Source organism: Fundulus heteroclitus, chromosome 11, assembly GCF_011125445.2.
Source record: "Fundulus heteroclitus isolate FHET01 chromosome 11, MU-UCD_Fhet_4.1, whole genome shotgun sequence".
Lineage (NCBI taxonomy): Eukaryota > Metazoa > Chordata > Actinopteri > Cyprinodontiformes > Fundulidae > Fundulus > Fundulus heteroclitus.
Window position 1 is genome coordinate 21,819,971 of NC_046371.1, and position 24,241 is coordinate 21,844,211.

At 41.5% G+C, this 24,241-nt stretch overlaps 2 protein-coding genes across 2 annotated transcripts in view; one reads left to right on the plus strand and one right to left on the minus strand.

Moving 5' to 3' along the window:
* Positions 1–3,504, plus strand: part of layna (layilin a) — a gene marked incomplete in the record, with an annotated part of 75,994 nt that extends 72,490 nt beyond the window's left edge. Inside the window, 1 exon segment of the mRNA XM_036143111.1 lies at positions 162–3,504. Within this exon segment, the coding sequence (XP_035999004.1) occupies positions 162–861 (700 nt within the window).
* Positions 3,505–3,866: 362 nt separating this feature from the next.
* Positions 3,867–24,138, minus strand: alg9 (ALG9 alpha-1,2-mannosyltransferase). Its single transcript, XM_021312167.2, has 21 exons — positions 23,581–24,138; positions 23,324–23,480; positions 20,683–20,886; positions 20,408–20,566; positions 19,163–20,323; positions 18,505–18,532; positions 16,001–16,170; positions 14,560–14,695; positions 14,309–14,443; positions 14,012–14,082; positions 11,928–12,016; positions 10,810–10,945; positions 10,601–10,688; positions 9,483–9,588; positions 8,093–8,215; positions 7,108–7,262; positions 6,883–7,012; positions 6,641–6,788; positions 5,124–5,253; positions 4,914–5,044; positions 3,867–4,813 (listed from the first exon to the last, which is right to left on the minus strand). The coding sequence occupies exons 1-21, from the start codon at positions 23,756–23,758 to the stop codon at positions 4,690–4,692; spliced, it is 3,759 nt and encodes a 1,252-aa protein (XP_021167842.2). The 5' UTR covers positions 23,759–24,138; the 3' UTR covers positions 3,867–4,689.
* Between the last annotated feature and the right edge of the window lie 103 nt (positions 24,139–24,241).

Sequence of the window (24,241 nt, forward strand, 5' to 3'; positions counted from 1 at the left end):
TAACATCTCCACAGAACCCTGATTTGTCAAGCTATTTGATCACTCTGTAAACACGTATCACCCCTTTGGAAGTTATAGGCTCCTAATAATTTTAAAACTACTGTTTTGAATCAGCTGTTATGCACCATTGTTACCTTGGATGTTTGCTGTGTGTGAAACAGAAGGAGGAACGAGCAGAAATCGGAAGTATGCCAAACAGACCCCAGTCCGACTCCCACAGACGTCTACAACGTCATCCGCTCCCAGAAGGATGATGACCTGGTTTCTGCTCGCCCACAGACAAAGAACAAATCCTTTTTGTGCTCCTCACCGGACACGCCGACAGGCGACTACGACAACCTGGGCGGTCGGGACACAGAGAGCGGCTTTGTGACTCTTGCGAGCACAGAGAGCGACTTGCTGAACTTTGACCTGAACGACCTCAGCCTGGGGCGTCGGGGCGCCCGAGACTTCTACGACAGCAGCTTGGGCCGCTCGGCAAAGAGGGAGCTGAACGACGGCAGTCTGGGTCGCACCAGGAACAGGGAGTTTTACGACAGAAGCTTGGGCCGCCGCACCACTAAGAGCGAGCTTTACAGCGGCTGTGTGTACGGGGACCACGGCCTGTACGACAGCAGCATCAGGGCCGGCAGTGACCTTTATGATGCCAGACTGAAGGCTGGAGGTCAGTCAGGAAAGGTTGATCTCTACCAGACATATGTTACCAGCAGCAGGCACGAGGCGTTCCAAACCAGCCTGGGAGGCTACGCCAACCGAAAGTCCTTCCACACAAACCTGGACAGCTACAGAAACGGCCTGAATCTCGACAGCGGAGAGAGGTACTTCAATGAGCAGGAATGGCTAAACAGAGAGAGATACTGATCCCTTGCTCTGCTCACACCACTGTCTGAGCGACTGAACTGAGATGAGAGAACGGATCACGACTGTGCATGTGCCTGTTCATATTTCTTTGATGTCTAAAGTTGAAACATTGTCAAAATACAAATGGTTTCGGGGCTAGCTCTTATTTTGTTGGTTGTTTGGACATTGAATCAGCCGTGGTCATTTAAATCAAACACATTTAGGTAGTTAAAGCTGCCTACACGCTGTTTATGTTGCCGTGTATGTTGGCGTATCGGGTCGACGCATTTTCAGGAAGTGAAAAGTTACCTGCATTATGTGGGACATTAAGTCTCGTCACATGCTTCACTTCTGATGAGCTCCAGTTTTGTATAGTGAGTTTGTATTGTGATAAAGATGCGGAATTCAGTTTAAACCTGTCAGTACAAAATATGATACTTTTGCTGTGAGATAAACCACTTGTCTATACTTACAGTGCTGTGAAAAACAATTTGCCCCTTACAGATGTAGACAAAGTGAACCTTAGTAATTACAAAATGCAGTATTTATTCAAAGAAAGAAGCTATCCAAACCAACCTGGCCCTATGTAAAAATGTTATAATGCAGTCTAGTAAACTCATGAATAAACTGTGATTTGCCACATGTTTTGGGGAGGCAAATTAAAATTCCCCGTAGCCTAATTAACGGCAAACCCCTAGAATCAAAAAGTCACTCCACTAGAACCTATTTGACGTCATGAGGTAGGCCAAAATATCATCTTTGAGTTTAGAATGGGTCTCTCAGCATCCCAGTGAAAACCATTATCCACAACTTGAGAAACTGTGAAACAGCGGTGAACCTTCGCAGGAGAGGCCAGTCTACCAAAATGACTTCAAGATCGCACCAACGTTTCCTCTAAGAGGTCAGAAAAGAAGCTGGGACAACATTTAATGGGAACATCCTGGGCTGACGAACACATCCTGATGATCCCCAAATTTGTGGGGCTTTTTTTTTTTTTTTTTAAAGATGAGCGTCTGGTTGCATCTGCCATAAAAGTAACAGTACTTTAAAAAAAAATAACATTTTGATGGTGGTTGTGTGATATTCTACTTGCCCTCAATGAACAAACGATAAACTCACTGAAGAAGAGTGTCCAGTGATCAGTTTTGAGACCTCAAACTCAAGTGCACTTAGGTTGGATAATGATCCAAAACACACTGGATCACACTGGAAATGTTAAAATAAGTTTTATGAGCGGTCTAGTCAAAGTCAAAGTCTAGACTTAAATCTGCCCTCTGTGCTCAAAACCCCTCCAGTGCTGCTGCATTAACACAATTTTGCAATGAAACTTGGGCAAAAATTCCTCTATGTCACCATTTAAAAAGTGCATCTTATTTACTCAGTTAAAAATTAGAAGATATTTAAAAGAGGGAAAATACATTTTCACAGCACTATAAGAATTAACTGGCCATCTAAGGATGAAAGCTCAATGCTTAATTAACGCTTGAATCCTCAGATTTTCAGCTAAAATAATTAGACAGAAGTTTGAGCTGTCATCACTTATAGCTGCTTCAAGCAATCAGCAACCAGAAGTGAGTGTATCTTCATTAGTATAGACAGTGCGTCTGCATAACGCAGAGTGAGGGTCACTTGAGTATTTGCATAAATTCTGTAAAAACAGCAGCGCAGCCTAGGTTAGCTGGAGATCACAGTGGCATGAGATGCGTAGAACAGCAATGTTGAGAGCTACTTTACCTTAAGCTGTGTGTTACAAAGCCATCGATATGCAAACCTGATAAACCATGACAAATTTACTTACCTAAAGTGATATTTCTTTTTCAAACACCACTGCCTTCAGCTTTGAACAACAGCAGTGAATCAAATGCACTTAAGAGTTTGCATAACCGGCTGCTGATAGTCCGTGGATGACTAAGTTCATGGTTCTCCTTCCTTGCATCGCAGGTGAAGAGAGAAAAAACCATAAGCAACTCAAACAAAAAACATTTGCATGCAGCTGTCTGTTTACAGGTACAATAACAATTGTGACGGGTCCAAGTGGCACAACAGGGAATTGTGTAAAATATCTCTGTTCACCTCATTTGTTTCACTTGATCAGGGGTAAAGAGAATATAAAAGAAAATATATTGTAACACTGTAATCAGCCTCTCCTCTCACTGCTCTCTGGTGCTGCTGCACAACCTGATCTCACTAACTTGGATATATATCAGCTCCTACAGGTACAGGGTTTCTGAGAGAAAACAATGCATGGAGAAAAAAAAAAAAGTAAAACAAACTTTTAGATTAGCTGCATTAGTCTCAATTCCCTTTTCAAAGTGTCTCCTTTTAGTTTCACAACCTGATGCAATGCTAGAGATACTGTATATGGAGACATCTTAACCATATCTCCAAAGCTCTCGATTTGACACACCAATGGACATATCTCACTGATTAACATCACAAAAATGACAAATAAATACTGAGAAAACATTGGTAGGCAGCTGCTGCTATTTTAACGAGAAGAACTTGATTTGATCAAGTAGAATATCAGTTAAAGAAATTTTTATATTTCAGCCTGTTTGCATGAACTGGTCATGCAGGCTGTCACATGTAAACATTGATGTCATGGATCATTGTGCCTGAACAATCTTTCTTATGAAAATCAAAATGCAACTCAGAACAAATTTTTTTTTTTAAAAAACGTATTGAGTCTTTTGGATACTGCCTTAAACTGTAAGATATCCCAATGATGTTCATTTATTTATCACCGTCTGTCTCCTGCGGTCAGTTCAAACAGGCAACTGCAACATGGATCCTGCTCTGAATTGAGCTGTAGCCTCACCAAATAGCATGAAATCAAAGGGAATGACGAAATGCATCTTCGTTTTTATTACTCAGAATGTGTTGACAACTGTCCTGCAAGTTAAGAGGCGTTTGTATGTTTGCTACGTGAGAAAATGTTTCAATAAAATGAGATTAGAAACGAACTACTCGTGTCATCTCCAAGTCATCATTAATGTTTAGAAAGAACGAGAAAACGAGAGTTGCTCTCACACTCCAGCATGAATTTATTCACATTATTCACAACTTAAATTAACGCAGGGTTCCTTCCATACTTCTCATTTCAAAATTCAACACTTTTCCAGGCTTACATCTCTAGATTTATTTTTCCGTCAACGTTTTGGCCACGTTTGAAAATGCAAAAGGGAAACTTTACCATGAATTTATGGTAGAACTCTCTGCAGTGGTCACACTTTAAAAAAATGGGACCTGCAAAAAGCAGACACTGTAGGGAAGGAAGAATGGAAAGAAAGGGATTGTTTAAAGCAGAAAAAGACTGTAGCAAGGGCAAAAGGTCCTAGGAAGAAAGGAAAAGGGGAGGAAGGAAGACCATACTTTTCAAGACCGTGGAGGAACCCTGTTAACGACACACCCTCATTTACATTACATCTCATCAAACGTTCAGAGGAATGCTTCAATTCAGGCCACATTTTCAAGTAGAGCATAAAAAGAAAACACTTGGATTTTTTTGTTGTTGTTGTGCCTCTTCAAGGTTGATTGACAGTAAAATCCTGTTTTTGCTTATGCCTTTAAGACATTAATATACAAACAGAAAAAAAGTAGAAAACAAAGCCCAGCTGATGATTGGCAGTCAAATCTCCACACACACAACATGTCCTCACATTCATTTCACCCCAAAGCAGACATAGCATCTTTAAAGGGTCCGCTAATTCCCACATTTCATGAAACAGACCACATGCACGCTCACACACAAGTGCCGGCTGCTTGGAACAGATGCCGCCGACTCTTAGTTAGGGTTTTCTTAAACTCGGTAGGGGGGGGGGGGGGGGGGGGCAGGATGAGACCCGAATGTCAGCCGTGGGCCCGCTTACGAGGCTGCTTTTGCCGCCGCGCTTTCAAGATCACGTACCGCCTGTAGGTGGTGTGATGGTCCGATATGAACGGGACGTAGAAGGCTCTGAAGAGAGGGGAGGACCTGACAGAGAAAAAAAAGAAAGGTGTTGGTAAAACATGCTTCCATCTCTCAGCTTTTTGTAAACACTGAAGCACAACACAGGTTCGATTCGTCAAAAGACCTTGAAGCTTGAAGGAAAGGCTTATAAGCAATGACCGTCCACTCTTCTTTATTGGTCGAGTAACGAGGCTCAAGTGGCGTTTCCTCGTCCGTCTCCAAATCCACCAGGTAGTGGCACTGTTTTATATCTACCTGCACAAAGGGGGGGATTTCACAGATGAGTTCAAATGACAGCCAGGAAACGGCAAACATTAACGCCAGAGGGGCTCACATATCTGGATGGCTCCTCCAGGTTCTGGTCGTTCATATGGGCCGGAATGAGTTGCGTGGCCTGAGGCCCAGAGGCGTACGGCTGGGGAAGCTGCCCCTTAAACTCAGACTGAATGAAGTGCAGCTGCCAGCTGCAGAAAAGAAAAACATCACACTTTTAATAGAAAGATAAGATGCATCCAATCTCTCTTTTTTTTTTTTTAAATGTACAGAAACAAAAGCAACTTTATGCCTTTTATGTCCATGTAAAAACTGTTTTGGATAGTAATGAACATTCATTGAAAATATAGGAATTGGCAGCAAAACTGCACAAGCAGGGATTACAAGATTACACAGCTAAACAAATTCAAACAAAGAGAGCCATAAATTAGCTAATTATACAGAAAGCTCAGGAACAAGGACTGAAAAATAAAAAAATAAAAACTAATATCAAGGTTCCTGCACATCTGTCACATCGTCACTTACTGTTCTAGACTCAGATTTCTCAGTATGTGTTACATTTAAAACCTAAAAGTGCGAAGCTTTACCATGAAATTGGACAAGATATTTCTGCAGAGCTCAGAGCGGGACAGATGGGCCACTAGACGGACGATTCACTAACGCATGGATCCGATGGATGGATGAAAGTTTAGATTAATGGACGAGTGAAATTGTTGACAATAGAACAGGGAATATAATACGGAAATTCCTGTAGATTTTTTCCATACTATTTTTGATACATGGATATTAATTCAATTCAATTCTACTTTATTTATATAGCGCCAATTCATGATACATGTCATCTCAAGGCACTTTCCAAAGTCAAATTCAATCAGATTATACAGATTGGGTCAGATTATATAGATTGGTCAAACAAATGTCCTATCTAAGGAAATTATTATTATTATTATTATTATTATTATTATTATTATTATTATTATTATTATTATTATTAGTAGTAGTAGTAGTAGTAGTAGTAGTAGTAGTAGTAGTAGTAGTAGTAGTAGTCGTAGTAGTAGTAGTAGTAGTAGTATTATTATTATTATTATTTATGCTTTTGGTACATCTCCAACAACCACCCTTAATAGTTTATTGTTCATGTCATGTTCTTCTGTTTTCCTTCAGTCATTTGAAAAGGACCTTATAACCTTATAACTCCAAATGTATCATTTCTGATACAAATATTTCTGAGACCTCTTCAACAAAGTCAGTAAATTTCTGAACATACCATTTACAACATACAAATGAATACATTTTACACACGCTATATAAAAATGCAGAAGACACGAGGAAAATGTAGTTTTTAGTCTAACGCATCAATTATGATACAGAGAATATTTTGAATGCCTGACATTTATATTTTTTAAAGCAACCAAGAAGATTTTCTTTTTTCCCCCCTTTTTTTATGTGAACTTTCCTCACAATTACCTGTGTCAGGCTTTAAAGCTGTTAAAACTCTTTCTCACAATCACATCTGTCGATACAAAACAAGCTTCAATAGATTAAAAAAAAAACTCCCTATAACTACTGGTTACTAACTTGTGAGGCAGAAGGAAGCTGCTTGGGAAGCGGTACCACTCTTTGCCAACACACACACTGACCGGTCTGCCACTGGGCACTGAGTGCAGCGTTGGATCCTTGGCAATACGGTGAAACTCTGGGTACAGGTCCAGCGGCGCGTGGTAGCCTGTAAACACAAGGTAAAACAGGACGGTACCTTACATTGAATTCTGCTATCAGCACCGCTGCTTAGCGAGAGGCAGGACTGTGCGTGCACGAACCTCTGAAGAGGGCAACGGAGCGAGACAGTGACAGCACCGTGAAGGCAACAACAGCGCTCAGGGCCAGCCAGTTGGAGGAAACCGTGTAGTGCTCCAGTCGGTATCGCTGGAACAGGAAGTGGTAGCATTTCTGGGGGGGGGAAGGGATGATATATACTTTATCTGCCCCTGTCGTGTTCAGAAGATGAAACCAGTGGCATACACTTTCAAAAAGGGAACCCATACCTGTAAAGAAGAGAGCGCTACTGCCCCACTGAGGCAGATGAGCGGGTAGATGGGGAAGAGAAAACGTTCCTCTTTATGAGGTCTAGTGAAGAAAACCAGCATCCACAGATACATGGGGGAAAGGGTTAGCCAGTACGGGCGGCCCAGGTTCTGAACTGCAGAAGAACAAAACCGGCGCACTGTTATATCAAATGTGATTACAAATACAGGCAAACACTAGAATCTAGGGCTGGACGATATGGCTTAAAAATAATTTACCAACTCCGATTAATCGATTTCCTCCCCCCCCCTCCATTTCATTTCACAAAAAGAAATTAAATAAATTGTTTTAAAAACTTGTTTTTATTTCAAGCATTTCATCCGCTAGGTACCTGAATTCAGAGAGCAACCAAACACAAGCCGTGAAACGCGCTCGTAAAAGAAGATGGCGGCCGTGCCATTGTAAGGAATGAGAATATAACAAAAATGTTTGCTCCCAGCAGTATTACAAAATGAGCTAAGAACAGGCTCCACTTCGTTCGTGTAAATTTAAATTAACTAAAAAAAATAAGTAAATTAATAAATTGAAGTGCCTCGTCTTATTCCTGTTTACAATAGAACATATTTTCGTAAACATATATTCAGTATAATACGCTGTTCTCTTCATGGAAGCCCAATGAGTCCATTTGAAAACAAAGTCCCAATTTTTCGAACTTTTTATTTTAATAAAGTGTAAATTCGAATGAATCGATTAAATTGATTTATCGCCCGGCCCTACTTGAGCCGAGCGAAACGTTTTAAATATGCCTAAACTGACAGGAACTAATGTGCAGATAGCATCAGAGGACGGGTAAATTTCTGATGCGTAAAAGTGAGATGTTGTTACAAAAACCATCCTTGTGTAATGCTCTTCTCAGTATAAACATTAATATCTGGTAACCAAGACAAAAGCAGGTGACAGAACCTAAGCTGTGCCTCGTTACCGTAGACAGAGAAAAAGCCTCACCATTGAACCTGTGCAACAGCGTCTCCATGAGCGCGGTGAGCGGCAGGGAAAACAGCGCCAAAACAAACACCAGGTTGAAGTTCAGGACTCCGTTAACGAAGTAAAATGGCCACGGCTCTGTACCTGAGAGCAGAGTGACACCAACGGGGTCAAACATCACAGAAATCGCACAGAGTATGGCTCAAAACTGCCTTTTGATACAAGAAATATTGTTAAGGAATCGATCGTCTTGTATGAATCAACTACATTTAAGAATAAACAAATCTTAACTAAACATATTACATTTTGCAGCATATGGTATCTGTGAACTAATGTTTGCACTGTGTTGTTGTTGTTTTTCTCCAGTGATTTAAAAAAAACAATGTGATCAGTTCCACAATCTAATAAAGCTGTCAAATCTTTAGGATTATTTTAAATAGAACTTCATAGATAATTTTATTTAAATAATTGAATGTGGACATTAATAGTTGCTATCTGAATTCATTTTAAGTTAAATAGGTATGTATTACATAATTCTTTCACTGTCCTGCCTCATAGGGCCATCCTGAATTGCTCTGCCGGTTAACCAATGAGACGTTAGGAGTTCATTTAGTGAGTCCCAGAGACAGTTCAGGTTAATCTACAGTCTTATTGTCTAGAATTGGTTGTTTTGTTATTCGCTCTATAGTCTGAAATGAAAGGGAAATGTAAAAACAAATAAATTGAAATAATTATGCTAGATTCCCATTTTCTTAAAAATATTATCTTTTCTGCAGGGATGCTTGGCGGTAGCACTATGGCATTGCAGCTAGAAGGTCCTGAGTTCAAATCCCGGTCTGGGATCTTTCCGCTTGGAGTTTGCATGTTCTCCCTGTGCATACATGGGTTCTCTCCAGGTACCCCTGTACAAAAAACGTGCCACTAGTGCCGTAAAAAACGTTAAAAAATAATTTAAAAAAATAAAAATAATATTTTGGCCATCCATCTATTCCTTATACCCGCTTTTTCACGCAGAGTCACAGGGGTGGGCTGGTGCCTATCTCCAGCGGTCAATGTGCGAGAGGGGGAGTCCATCCCATCTAAATTATCATATATAAAAATATTTCTGCCTCATTTATTTAATGGATTGTGGCATTTCTTGCCTTCACACTAACAAGTTGCAGTGCAGAAGCCCAAAGCTTTTTCACCCCACTAAACTGCTCCGATGCTGCCGTTACAAATGTGGTAACATGAATCATGGCACGAAACAACGAGCCACATTTCTCACAAAAAAAAGCATCAGACTACGTAAAGCCGCTATTAAAATAATAAGGATGTTCTCCAAAGCTATATAATTTGATTGTGTATTTAATTTTTAAAGCAATGTGATTAAGAACAGGAGACATGATTAAGACGTGCTCGTGCAGATTACCATAAAGGTCAGGCCCGTGCTCTGAAAAGACATTGTAAAGCAGGATATTGAGTGGAGCGATCACGAGTTTGCCGTAAAAGAAGGAGTCCACCACCACCAGAGGGACCTGGAAAACACGAACAGGAAGAAGAAGAAACCAAATGTACATAGTTCTTGCGTTAAGAACACAGTTAATAATGAGTAATGAAAAAGTGTCTGTTGTGTAATTTTCTATATGACCTAAAAACAAAATCTCCTTCCTCTCATTTCACTCTTGGACAGAAACATCAGCCGTGGCAGTGATTAACAGATTATTATTTCGAAATTTCAATTCATTTTATAACGAGGTGGGTGATATGCACTGGAAAAAACGGATATCAAAATAACTAAAGTGTTCTTAAAAATGAGTGTTTTTGTCCTAGATTTGAGCAGTTAAATAAGATCATTACCAATGGAACGAGTATTATGACCCCTAAAATAAGATAATTAGACATCCTGCACTTAAAATAAGATGATGGAGATGAATTGTTCCTATCTTAAGTGAAAAAATCTTATTCCATTGGCAGATCATCTTATTTACCTGCTCAAATTAAAGACAAATACCTTAATTTTAAGAAAATTTTACATATTTTTAGTTTGGTTTTTGCAGTGTGGACTTTAAATTTTATCACAATATATTGTGGTACTACTGTGATAATGATAAAAGTGATGATAAAAGACTATTTACTTCATGCTTCTTGAAGTCTTTTATAAGTAACTGTGTGGCTGTGACTGCATATAGCCCAATAAACACAAATACTATCCCCAATAAAAACACATTTAATAATGTAACATATAACGTATTAAAACAAAATTAAAAATATTTTTCATCAGGACACTAGTTACATAAAGAAGTGATTTTTATCACTAAACTACACGTAGTAACTGCCTTTAATTATATTTTTTTAACATATTGACATTTACTGATGCTCTCAAGAAACCAAAATCCTGACAATAATGGCAGTTTTTGGGGTTTTAATCGTAATTTATTGTCGTCAAGATAAACCCAAATTGTTATCATGATAAAAAACATTTCACGATAACGATAAAACGATACGACACAGGCCCACCCCCATTTACAAAACAGCGAATATTCTCACCAGCAGCAGAAGCAAAGCGAGAGCACACCAGATCAGGAAACTTTTCCACTCTCTCTTTATCACCAGCAGGTCGAACGCAATCGGAAACCTGCAGAGACGATTATTAACAAAGCAGCACTACAAAAAAGCCCTAAACTACAAGCTATTGTGGATTTTAGTACAAAAAAGAAAAAAAAAAAGAAAGACAATTTGTTTTAATTCAGTCTTACCCAATGAGGGCAGAAAATGGCCATCCAATGATTCCACCTGCAGCCACGCCCATAACAGCTATCGGGGTGGAGTCCTGAAACCACCCCGTCATGGCGATCAGGGTTGTGTACATGGAGAAGGAGGAAGGCAGAAAAGCTGAGGAGATAAAACAAAAACAATAAAAAATAAGAACGATGAGGGGGGGGGGGGGGCTGAGCAAATGCTGTCAAAGATGCAGAGCACTCTGAGAATATTAATCAGAGGTTGTTTCCTGTTTAGCTATCCTATGCATGCTCAGTATAAGGAATAGCTGCCAAGTTAACGACCCGATGCAATCAACTGTCTGCTGTCACCATGTACTCGATCAGGAAGAGGGATTGCTGCCAAGTCGGTGACTCGATGCAATCTGCTGGCTTTACTTAGACAGAAAATGTTTCACAAATAGGGATAATAAACTGAGCTGGACCGCATTGTTTTATAGCTATGATCAAACTGGAACACGTGTAACTGTCCTTTAGTCTGTCTACATGACTGTTTTGAACAGAATATATGTTGCTGTATATAAATTTGCTTTGTTAAAGTGCCTGGAGACGACTGAATCCTCTCTGTTTGAATAAACAAACTCCAACTGAATTACAGCCATCAGAGCCTACAGAAGCAAAATTAAGGAATTAGGGAATGAGTAAACTGTCTTAAACTTGTTCAACTATAAGTGCTTAATGACATAGTGATGCCTGGGGGGAACCACCATTAAGGAAAAGAAAAAAAAGCAACACATCAACTTTTCAGGAATTTCTGAAGAAATCAGGAACATTCAGGAATTTTTTTTAATATTCCTTTCTTAAGGAAAAAATACCTTTTTATTCCCATTCTGAACAGTTTGCAGCCAAATATATCACAAAGACTGAGGTGTAATTGAATTAGGTTTTAATTAAAAGTTCTGTGTCATTGTACGTTGTGGGATTACCACAGAACCTGAGACGTTCCTCAAAAGCTAAACACCCACTGCCCGGTTCTTGTTGAGAAGTCAGAGAGGACATTTAAACTTTTAGCTTTTAAGTGTCCATAGCAAGTCATTTTAACAAAATGCAAAGATCGAACAATAAAACCCGACAAGCCAGGAAGAGATGGGACCAACCTGCCGAGGAGCAGAACATCCCCGTGCTCAGGACAAGGAACGCCAACATCAGACGCCCCACATGCAAACCAAACTTCTTACAAACTGCCCTGTGTTGCAGCAAACAGACACACCAGATGCTTTACTTCGACTCCACACACACAACAATACAACGCATTCAAACACTGCCCGGCCAAAAAACATAAACCTAATAAAACAGGTCACACAATAGAAAGCTTTCAGCTGTGATTCCACACTGCAAAAAGTGAAGTTTTCTTGAAATCAGTGCATTTTTTCTTAATTAGAGCAGGTAATTAAGACTATTTGCCAGTGGAATAAGATTCTTGCACTTAAAATAAGAGCAATTCATGTTCATCATCTTATTTCAAGTGCAGGATATCTAATTATCTTATTTTAGGGGTAAAAATGCTCATTCAATTGGCAAATAATCTTATTTAACTCCTCAAATCAAAGAAAAATATACTAATTTCAAGAAATTTTCACTTACTTTTGGTTCCCTTTTTGCAGTGCAAGTTTCTCATTTCTGAGAACTATGACCCTTCATCTAAACATCTAGTTTTGATAAAGGATCTGACTGATCCTTTAGAGATAAATGACCAATCAGCCTGATCTCAGATGCTTCCTGAAGTCGTTTTTAAACATTTAGACACAGTCATTTCCAGCTGCTGTCTTGTAATAAGCCCCTGCCGTACGTCAATGCGAAAATAAAAGTTTAAACTGAAGCTCTTCACGTATTTTGTACATATCAAGCAGTCTTGGGACGTACTTAAGTTTTTTTCGCACGCTTCACTTTATGTCATGATGTTCTTTTTTTGGGTTTTTTTAATCAATAATGTAATTGTGACATCTGTGGTGTGCGGTGTTATCCACAACCAGAACGTTTTACGCATTTAACTCACAGAAGTGACCTTAGATCGGTAGAATTCAAAGAGGATCTTGTTTCTTTGTACCGTGAAAGCCTTCAGATTGACATATCAGCTCCGTTTCTGGGCTTCCTAGTGTTGCTGAACCCAAACCTGACTGAACGAAACGCATTCCCAACAATCCTGCCACAGCCTCGTAATGATCAGCATCTCCAGCATCAGAGGCACACGTCGCTCTGGACCGGTGTCAATCTGGACTCAGCCGACCTTCACGCTGCTTTAAAAACTGAAAACGGTTTCACTTCTGACCCCACTATGAGATGTTTATTTTTGTTTTCCTCTTTCTCTAAGGCTTTGCTGCTTATTAAAGTTGTTAGTCGTTTTCACCCATCTTAAATTCTAAATACAAAAAAAATAACCCTCACAATCTATGGTATATGTGATATTCTTTTATTTTTAGACTTTCAATATGGAGAGACACAATGGAGGGAAGAACACAAGAAAGGAGAGAAGGAGAACCATATAAAGAAAGATGAGAACACAGAGGAGGGGACGACGCGGGAAAGGAAGGAAGGATCAAATGACACAAGGAAGGAAGGAAGGAGAGACGGGTGAATGGAAGGGAAAAAAGAGACGAGGAAAGGGAGGAAGGACCCAAAAGGACAAAAGGAAAGTAGGACAGACTTTCAGTCTTTGCCCCCAGTGAACATACAGGATGTGGAAATGTTGGCAGCCTTAGGAAAAACCTTAAATTAAGATTTACAGGGTCTAATAAATACTCACAGAGATCGCTGTTTACCGTTAGTAAAGCTAACGAACTTTGCCGATTGTGCAAACTGCTAATATTAGACCCTAAAGAGATTTTCTTTTAAATAATTTACAACATTTATTGCTATATTATTTCATTTCATTCAAATTCTAACAGAAATATTCCATCAGGTCATCATTTGCCCTCCTCATGTCCGTTTTCCCTGACCTCCAGTAGGAACCTCATCTTAGGAAGGCATCGCTCTAAAGGAACGAGAAGCTCCTCACGGGATCAGTCCCAGCGAGGCGACATAAAAAAAAAAAAATATTATTTTTATATCACCGCGGGATCGCTCTGCTCAGTTATGTCCGGGTGCTGACTTTGTGTATTTATTTTTTAACCAGGCAGTGTAAAACTTTAATGTTAATTAAACAGTGCTATATAGCCCAATTGGATTTGGGGGGGAAACTCACTTGTAAAAATAGAGTTCACACACACAGCAGCAGAACGCTAACACACAGCGCACAAAGTAGAACACCAACACCTGGAACACAATCATAACACAAGCTTTTAATCACGGAGCAGGATCTGCAACAGAGCGTGTGTTTTTACATGAGAAATTCACAACTTAAAAAAAAGAAAGTTCTTGAGAACATTGTTCTGATAGAGCAGGAAAGCTGGTCAGGAGCTAATAGATGACTTATCATGACAAAAATAAATAAATAAAATAAAACTCTTCATGTCTGAAATTACAAACTTGGAATATTTACCTTGTTAGTCTGCAGGACGTGGGCGTGCAAACAGGCAGGAAGCGCGTGTAGCCACAGGTAAGCGTAGGACCTGATGGCGTACAGCGGGGAATATTCCCACGTTTGCATTCCTGTCCCGTACAAGAGAAAGTGCATCTGTGGAAACACGACATAAACGGCTGAAACGGAGCAGACGGGGTTTTTGGAGGCAACTCGTTATCAGCGCTGCCGACGAGAGGACAGCGGCGTTTCTGGCAGAGAGCGGTACTCACAGGCTCCCAGTAGTTAAACGTCTCGTCACAGTCTGAGATGTTGCTCAGCAAGGCGGCACAGAAGCGTGCAGAGAGGAGACATTTGAATGCCGTCGACCCTTCTGGAGCCCAGACCTGCCCTCCGCGACTTATCGGCCTGTCACCAGAGAGGAAGACATCGTTGCTTTGGTACTCGTTTACAGTTCGCATCCGTAGTGCTCAAAGGCACGCGCTGCAGCAGTTCACAAGCTTTTTAAACATTCAAAGCTCAGGGCTCTTTTTTTTCGGCTGAAGAAATTAAACATGCAACATATACATCACACAAGCGCACACCTGTTGCTGCGCCCCGGCGGGCAGCCGGCTGAAAAAAAAAAAAGAACCATAGACTTTTTACTCCCAATCTCTAAAATTGAGCGTTTATTCCAACTTTTATTTTTTGTTTTGCTTATATCTATATCTATCAATGTCAGAATACAAACATACGTATTATAAATAGCAGTATCGTCACTGTAACAGAGTAAAAGTTTGCTTATTTTAGCAGCAGCTGGAATAATGGTTTGATTTCGCTGTAAAGCAAGCGTCGACATCACGCTACGCATTTTTGTGTTAATGGCTGTTTAAACCCCATGGAATCTGGATGCCATGCTGTTTTTATTCAAGATTAAAAGAGGAACATCTCAACCTGCCTCTTGCCCAGACACATAGAGTAAGTCGGTCAGCAGAGGCAGCAGTAAAATATATTTTCTAATACTGGTTTGTTGTGCCTGCAAATAAGCCTAATCCTGCATGTCTAGGTAATATTTTTATTTCTAGAAGCCTACTTCCTAGGACTAAACAACGTGCCTGATTATTCCTACTAGGAAAGTGTGCACGTTTGAAATGTCTCGATCTGTTCCTGTGTGTTAGGAGGACATGATCGATGTTCTTCTTCGTGTCTGGGAGAGTTTCTCTGTTTGCCCAGACCAGATTAAACGAGTCGGATCCAGCCCAGCTCATCCTCGTGTCACTTTACTAGTATTAAGACACGTCATCGCATGCAGCTGTCAAACATTTCTTTAAGACTGATTTAGCGAGGCAGAGAAAAAAAAACAAAGAAAAAAAAACAAACACTGGTCGCTTATATGACATGAAGTGAAGGAGTTGACGCCGAAAAGCTGTCACTGTCTGTATAAAAATCTCTCGGACCATCTAGGGAGAATGAATGGACCTGATCAGGTGAACCTCCTCCTCCTCACAGATCCACAAGGCGGAGCGGTGTTATAATTAACTTTATATTGGGTTTATATTGCTGTGAGCAGACAGTCTCATTGATTGTCCAGCGGACCCAGCCAAACGTCTTTTTACCGCTTTGTTATTGTGGAACTTGCTATGGAGTAGCTAGCTTGCTAAGCTAGCTGTCAGTCAGTCCAGGGCTGGAGCTTCGCAGCGCCGCGCAGTCATGCCTCCTCGGGCTCACACTCACTCTTGCCGGGTCTCTGCTGTTTTGCTTTCATCGCCGGCTTTCTCTTCTTTCGTCGGCCGTGCCTCGGCTGGGACGTTCACGTTGTTCGCATCTTGTCTGCTGCCTCGTCTGGCTCGCTGCCGGAGCGCCTTGGCCGCCATGTTTCGCGAGCGCTGCTCCGCCGAGTGGCGCTTCGGTCATTTTCGCCTCCGTTCGGTTATGGACAGCTCCCGTTGCCTAGATACCCAAAATCTCGTGTCTTCTTCTCATCGACGTTGTGTAGCAGCCCTTTAACATTAATATTAATGTAACGAACAAGAATATAGTGTTTTTTAATATTAGTTTATTAATTAATACACCACAGATTGCACAATATGTTTATTATAATATATAAAGTCATAGAGTATATATTTAGTGCAATAATAATATACACAACTCATGACACAAGGAGCTATTTATTCGCTTTGTTTATTCAGGAATTAGTTTGTTGTAGTTATTTGTGCTATTTTCAACAGTGTGCCAGAAAACACTTCCTTCTTTGATTTTTTTAGTTAGTTCTGCATAGTTCCAACAATTTCCTTATATTATTTATTTATTCTATATATTATTTACTTATATTATAATATAGGCAGGGGAAAAAGGCCAATTAACCTATTATTACACAAAGGCCCTACAATTGAAAAGTATTGCTTTCCTACATTATTGACTTCAGAAAAAAGAGCTACTTCAAGCTGCTATTCAGATTTTTCTGTAAATGATTTATAGTCACTTTAAAATATGGTCTGTCACCTATAGAACCACATTTCATGATCATTTCAACCTCATGTGTGAGGCTGAACCCTCTGCAACTGACCTGAAACTTGGATGCTTGGAATCTGTGTCAAACTCCACCAAAAGTCGATCATCCACCAAAAGTGTTTACTAATGTCAGCCGATCAGGTTGCACCTCTTGATATGTCATCAACTCACACATACCAAGCAGACAAAGCAGTATTTTTTTTCTTCAGTGCATGTTTAAAATTGTTATATATTGTGAAATATTGCTGTACTTCATTTACCCACTTGTATTATACTTGTCAGGTACATTTGAAAGTAAAAAAGGAAAAAAGAAAGAAACACATTATCATTAAAATGCAAGGCACAATCTCAGCTTGGTAAAAAAAAAAAAAACTAAATAAAAAAACATACATATAAACATACATACAAAAAATGGCAAACATACATACATACATACATACATACATACATACATACATACATACATACATACATACATACATACATACATACAAACAAAAAATGGCAAACTGAGAGGAAGGGACGACTAATCCTTCTGGGTAGCAATAATAATGGTTACACCATAATATAAATCACAATAGTTTACCGCATCTCCGTTTTACAAGGCTGGATCTGAAGCTCCTATAAGTTAAATGTAGTGATGAGTATTCTGATCATGTGATTTAACGTTTACACGTTTGAGAAAGAATTAAAACATCTTGCAGCTATTGTGAATTCATTTACGGGAAGCACAGGTTTTTTAACAGTAATAAATAAACCTTTAAGTGCGATGGATATCTTACAACTTCACTGCAGAACTGAACACGTTTCGCAATGCCGCTAAATCTAATGGTTTCTTAAAATAAAAATAATTGGCACAGTGTAAAGAGAAAGAATGGTTGCAGCGTGGTTTAAGGACACATTCAGGTGTAATGCAAAAAAAGAAAACATTAAAGACTATATTAGCAGCGGACAGGACAGAAGGGGTTCTTTGTCATCTCAGGAGACTGCAGAAACGATGTTGCTTCACAAGGTGGCAGTAGTGCAACAACTAATATAGATTGCTGGTGAAGATTCTCAGTCATCCAGGTTATAATCATTACAAAAAAAAAAATAAAAAATAAAAAAAAATAACAACAACAACAAAAAAAGACTTTTTCGAAGTTTGAAGACGTTTTGCTTCCCATCCAGAAAGCTTTCCCAATTTTGGAATCGTAGAGATAAAAAAAAGCCTATCAAATTGTTTTGTGCTTTTTCACTGAAACATCTTCTAGGATTTATGTTAACAGCAAATCATTTTGAATCTTCTGCGCTGATAATCTATAACATTACCCTTCTTTAAACAGTAGCAACAAAAAAAAGTGGGTCAACTGAAAGAAGCCTTTCCCACAGTTTAACCCATGTTTTTAAACAGCCATTGCATCTCTACTCACATTTTAATACATCTGACATCATTTTGTAGGATGTATATTGTGATTTGATCCAGTAATAAAGCAAAATGGTATTTTGCTGTACTTTCAGAAATGTGGATTTCCGTCATTAAAAAAGGAATTTACGTCTAGTACAATCAGGGATTAGGGGTTATTAGACTCAATAAACCAACCTGTTGTTGAAAATTTGCATTTGTGAATAATTAGTTCTAGGAAATGTATTTGGGTTTAGGACATTTTATGTTATTTTCCATATTTTGTATAGCTCAAACGCTATTTTTTTTTTCCTATGGCCATTTGTTTATCCACTCATCTTACTTTATAGGAAATAAACAGGAACTCATGACTAATGGTAATAAGCAGAGGAGTGAGAGAGATAAGGTTTTGCTTTCTTTTTTCCATTCCTATATACACATATTTGACAATTTGTTTCATTCTTACGGAAGCGTAATGCTGCCACTGGAGAAAATATTGTTTTTGCTACTTATCTTGTATAAACATGATAATTATCTCGTAAAAACGTGATAATTATCTTGTAAAAACGTGATAATTATCTTGTATAAACGTGATAATTATCTTGTATAAACATGATAATTATCTTCTCCCTCTAGTCATTATTATTCATTTATTATTTCTCTTAATAATAATTATTATTGGAAGTAGTATTTATAAAAAATGTGTTGCTTCATATTTTTATTATTTTGACATGTGAAAAATAAAGCACTATAGATATCACCATCATTCCCTTAATTGTAATAATAATTTCCAGCAGATAAAATACCGTTTCAATAATGGGTTTATTGCACAATTATAACACAAAAATACACATGATGGTTTCAGTCACGTTTCAAAAGCAAAACACAACAGCCACGGTTCCAAGCACTGTAAACGTTTGACTCTAGATATTCTGGTCGGTTCTCCTCCCGGATCAGAGCACACTGTAGTCTGAAGGCCTCCAGCGGTTTGCGTGAGGTGCTACCTGATTATGACCTGCAGACGAGCGGTGAGTAAAACCTCCAGCTGCTTGTGAAACCTCAGGGCCTGCGTGTGCGACAGGGCGTGCGTGTGCGAGTGGTAGACGAGTCTGTAGCAGTAGCTGGTCTGACTCAGGTCGGGGTGCGAGAACGTGTCGATCAGTCTCACGTGCTCCACGGTGCCGCGGCTGGCCTCTCGGACGGCCGCGTGGAACCTTCTCTCCTCCCACGCCGGTCCCGTCCAGAAGCTGACGTCGAAGCTGAAGGACTCGGGGTACAGCGAGAACGGCTGGAAGGACGTCCCCGGTGGCGGTCGGAGGGAGAACTGCTCGGAGAAGCGCGGGTCGTGAGACCAAAGCAGCCGCCAGTCGGGGAGAGAGAACAGGAGAACAGCCAGGAGGTCTAAATTTAGAGACGCGCCGACCGTGACGTGGCCGTCGGCCGCGTCGCTCGCAAACACCCTACCGATCGAACCCATCGGCTGAGCCATCAGATGCGGGCCTGCCTCGTCGGTAGCTATGGAGACCCCATAGGGGGAGAGGAGCCTTTCCAGCTCGTGTGATATCAATTTAATTGGCTCACTCTCCAAAGGGAAAACACCCGAGAGGAGAAGCTCATGGAAGGCAGGCAGAGCCCAAAGGCTGATGGGTACGCTCCTGAACACCACCCCGCTGACCCCAAACAGCGAGCTGGAGGTCCCGTTACAGCCCTCACAGGCTTCTCCCTCCTCGTCACCCGCCACCTCAGAACTGGTACCGACTTCCTCCCCAGGCTGGGCGCCGTCAGCAATATCCTCTTTGCTTATCCGGAGCTCCTCCAGCTGAGGAATTAGCGACGGACGCAGCGTGTAGACACCCCCGTCCGCTTCCAGACTAGCATTGCTCCTCGCCTTGTCCGCCTTGGCGGGCGCCGAAGTCGCCTCTGTGCTGGGGCGAGGCGCGTCGGTCCCGTGAACCTGCGAGGCGACCTCTTTCTGGAGCGGACGGATCCAGTAGCACTGCGACTCGTCGACGGCGTGGCGGCACGCCCGCAGCCGCTTGGCCGACGTCAGGATGGGGAGAGGTTCTTCCTTCATGGAGACCGGCCGCCTTTCTGAGAGCCCCTCCAGGAGGAAGTCCTGCACCAGCTTGACGGGATGGACGGAATCTGAGCGCAGGAACCTCCTGAGGAGACACAGAGAGGCGGTGAGCCCCAGTTGCTTGTTTATCCCCATCCCCCTCGTCACGGCAGGCTCTTAGCTCCGGTACCTGAATGCGTAGTCGCTGAGCTCAGCTGGGATGTTGTAGTGGACCTTCTCCCCCTCAAGCAGCTCCTCCATCTGAAGCGTCTGGGCCGGAGTGTAGGGGGCGCTGCGTGAAAACACGTGCAGCAGGGCTTTCTCCACATGAAAGCCCTTATCCTGGCTCCTGCACGACAGCGGCACCCCGGTTAAACATCGCCGGACCCCCCCCCCCCCCCCCCCCACCAAAGAGCACGCAGAGGAGCGCCGTCCTGCACTGCAACACTCACCATGGCGCCTTACCTGTATCCGGTGGCCTTGTAGCTCGGGAGGCTGTCGCTTTCGAACGGACGCACGGCGCTCAGGACGAGGTGAGCCTCGGCCGCCATGGCGCTCACCTGCCAGCTGTTGTGCCACTCGCGCTTGGGCCGGTCCGCCGGGGTCCCGCCCTGCCCGTTGCACAGGGAGACGTGGACCTCCCCGTCCTCGGCCAGGACCTCGACGCAGCTGGAAGGAGGAAAACAAATCGTTCAAGTCAGACATCCTCTGCAGGGTCTTGGGGACTCGGACCTGGAGGAGCGACGAACTCGCACCGTTGAGCTTTTTACATGTCTGGTCACGTCACGACCTTAAACTTTATGTATTTTAATCATGATTGAGCAACATGAAGTGGTGTATAACCGTTGTCTATTTGTAGCAGCTAAAATCCTCTATTTTAGGCTACTGGTTGTTGTTTCTGAAAGGCGTTGGTTTTACGTGCGCTCGATTAAGATTCGCCAGGCCGATCTTCAGTTTGACTTATTAGAAAGTCATTTATTATCAGAACAATGTCCATTTTCTTATTGTTTCCATTTAGATCCACCAACATTCCACTTCAATCCAAACCAAGCACAGTAGAAAACTGTTACCTCTTCCCATTAACAACACCTGAACACAATCATGGTTGACCTTAAATAACCCCATCCCCATTCAGACACTCAGAACTCAAAATGAAATACGCCCCCTGCTGGCGATAAACACAGGAAAGGAAAAATGGCTCCTACACTATTGTTGACACAAAACTAAATATCTAAAAAAAAATATCTTTTTTTTTATTCAGGCTTCCTGAGTCAACACTTTGTAGAGCCACCATTTACATTCAAGTATTTTGGGCGACGTCACCACCAGTTTTGCACATCTACAGGTTTTCCCAGTTAGCCTTTGCAAAAACAAGGTCAAGCTCATGCTTGTGAAGATTCTCATTTATCCAGGTCATGGTCATTCCAAAAAAAGTAAAAAACAAAGCAACTGGACTTGTTTTCCGTAGTTGAAGACGTTTCTCTTCCTCTCCAGGAAGCTTTCTCAATTCAAAAAGTCTGGAGTAATGTGGAGTAACAAGCTTTATACTACTGCCCAAAACAACTCTCTCACCCTCATATGGGTGATCAAAACAACTTTCCTTTAAGACAGGCCAATAACAACCCTAACGACTCCTCGTTACAGAGGAGTGGACCAGTTTCGGTTCAATCTCCTGGCTTAATGACTTCAACGACCGCCCATTACTAAGGGGTGGACCTGTTTCAGTTGAATTTGCATGTTATCTAAGCCATTACAAGGCCTTTGTTGGGCAGTAGTATAATGCTTGTTACTGCGCATTACTCCAGACTTTTTGAATTGAGGAAGCTTCCTGGAGAGGAAGCGAAAGTCTTCAACTACGGAAAACAAGTCCAGTTGCTTTTGTTTTTTTTTACTTTTTATTGAAAAGGTCAAGCTCAGTCAGGATGACTGGATGGAGAGCGTGAATTTTTAAATCTCAGCCGGACCTCGGCCCGAGCTTTTAGTTTGGGGTCAGTCTAACACACGAACACGCTTTAATTTAAGCAGCTCAGTGAAGCTGCGCTTGCGTGTTTAGGGTTATCATCCTGTCGTAAGGCTCTCAAGCCGCAGAACCGCCCTGTATCTATCTCCATCCATCTTCTAGTAAACTCCGAGAAGCTTCCCAACCGTAAAGCCTGGTGTTTTTACGTCACCGTGGCGTGTTCAAGATGTCATGCAGGGTTAGTTTTCCTCTACCTACAGCGTCTTCCGTGTCACGTGGGCCAGAAGGTTCAGAATCTGCTCTGCGTCTTAGAGCACCTGAGGCTAGATTTGAATAACTTCACAATAGGTTTTTGTTTTTGCTTTCTCTAAACAATAAGTGTAGGTTTGTACTTTTAGGAAAAAAAAACAGAAGGAAAATGTCACTATGTTTACAAAACAGTTAAATAACCCACACAAATTAGAGAGATTAAAGTTATCTGTGCCTGATTACACATTTCAGATCGAATCAGCTGATCAGCCTTCATAAGGATTTTAAAAAGGAGGAAAACACTAACATATATACATACATATATATATATATATATATATATATATATATATATATATATATATATATATACACTTTTGACAAAAATCTCGTTGAGAAAATTATTTTCTGTATGTGTCGTTACTGAACCATGTCTTATAGATTTCATCTAAAAAAAGAAAACAGGTGAAGAGAAATAGTCATGAGGTTATTTCTCATTTATGCCATTTAGTTAAGTCTTGAATTTCACGTGTTTTTAAAGTCTGAATATGTTTTGGAAAAGCTAAATAAGGGTGTGTAACATTTCTGTTTTCCAGAAATGTTAGCCCTACTGCCTGAAACAGGCCATCCGTCTGTTCATTTATCTATTCATCCATTCATTCGTTTGTCCATTAATCTATTAATTTACCCACCAGTCCTTTCATTCATCCCTCTATCAATCCATCTCTTCCTGCATCTACAAACCCCAACCTCCATAAAATATATGTGTAATAAATTCTCATTAGGTTTCCTTTTTAGTTTTAGATAATAATTATTTTTTTGGTCAGACTGTGAACTCTGCTGACTTCAGGTTATCAGGACATGTGAAGATCAGATGACGGCATGATGCTGTTATACCTAAGGAAGAAGTTTTTGAGAAGCTCTCTGTTCTTCTTCACCCCGCTCTTCCTCCCGCAGTGGGGGAAGTTGAACACCACCCGGTCAAACACGCGGCCCTTGAGCAAGGCGCACTCCCCCAGCCTCGTGCAGTCCACCTCGAACAGGACGGTGCCTCCTGAGTGACAAACGAGGACGTGGAGAAGCGATCACCAAGAGCGCAAAAAAAAAACACGACGAATCGCGGCAGGCGGACGGACCGTCATACGTGGCGCTACCTGAGTCCTTGATGGCCTGGATGTTGGCGGCTGCCCCTTCGTGTCGCAGTGCCTCCTCCTGATGCTGCAGGCAGGTGGCCGTCACGCTGCTCCCCGATTCCGGCTGCAGCTTACACACCGAGGAGGAGAAGGAGAAGTTCCCCTCTCCCACCAGCAGAACGGACCGTGAAGGTGGCATGTCAGACACGCGCGTGATTTCCAATCCAAATCCCCCCCCAACCAACAAGTTGCCCTGAAATTATTTTAGATTTTATTTTTTATTTTTTTTTATCTGCTCTGAGACAGAAATAATGAGACGACGACAAGCGACCGACACCGCCGTCCTTCCTACAGCTGAGCGGTCCGACGAGGACTCTGGAGCCGCATATTTCACTTCAACCTGCCGCCTTTCCGCATCTAAAGCCGACACGCTTTGATTAGAAGCTAGTTTCGCCGCAGTCCAGAGATAAACAAATGACCTCCCTGCACTCCTCCGGCGACGATGTGCTGCTTCTCCCAACCTACCCGAGTCACCTGTGGCAACCAACGCTGCAACGCTGGTGTCGCACACACAGTTGTCCGGCGAGAAACAACTCGCCGGTGACGTTACGCAATTTTTTCCCCGAGCTCCCAACATCCCATAAACAGCAAATCACGTTCTAACAAATAATAATAACAAAAT

Coding starts and splice junctions, on each gene's coding strand:
- alg9 (XM_021312167.2), bottom strand. CDS start 23,758: ATGCCACCTTCACGGTCCGTTCTGCTGGTGGGAGAGGGGAACTTCTCC. Junction 14,083..14,308: donor ACGTCCTGCAGACTAACAAG/GTAAATATTCCA, acceptor ATTGTGTTCCAG/GTGTTGGTGTTCTACTTTGT. Junction 7,263..8,092: donor GCTGTTGCACAGGTTCAATG/GTGAGGCTTTTT, acceptor GTTCTTCTGCAG/TTCAGAACCTGGGCCGCCCG.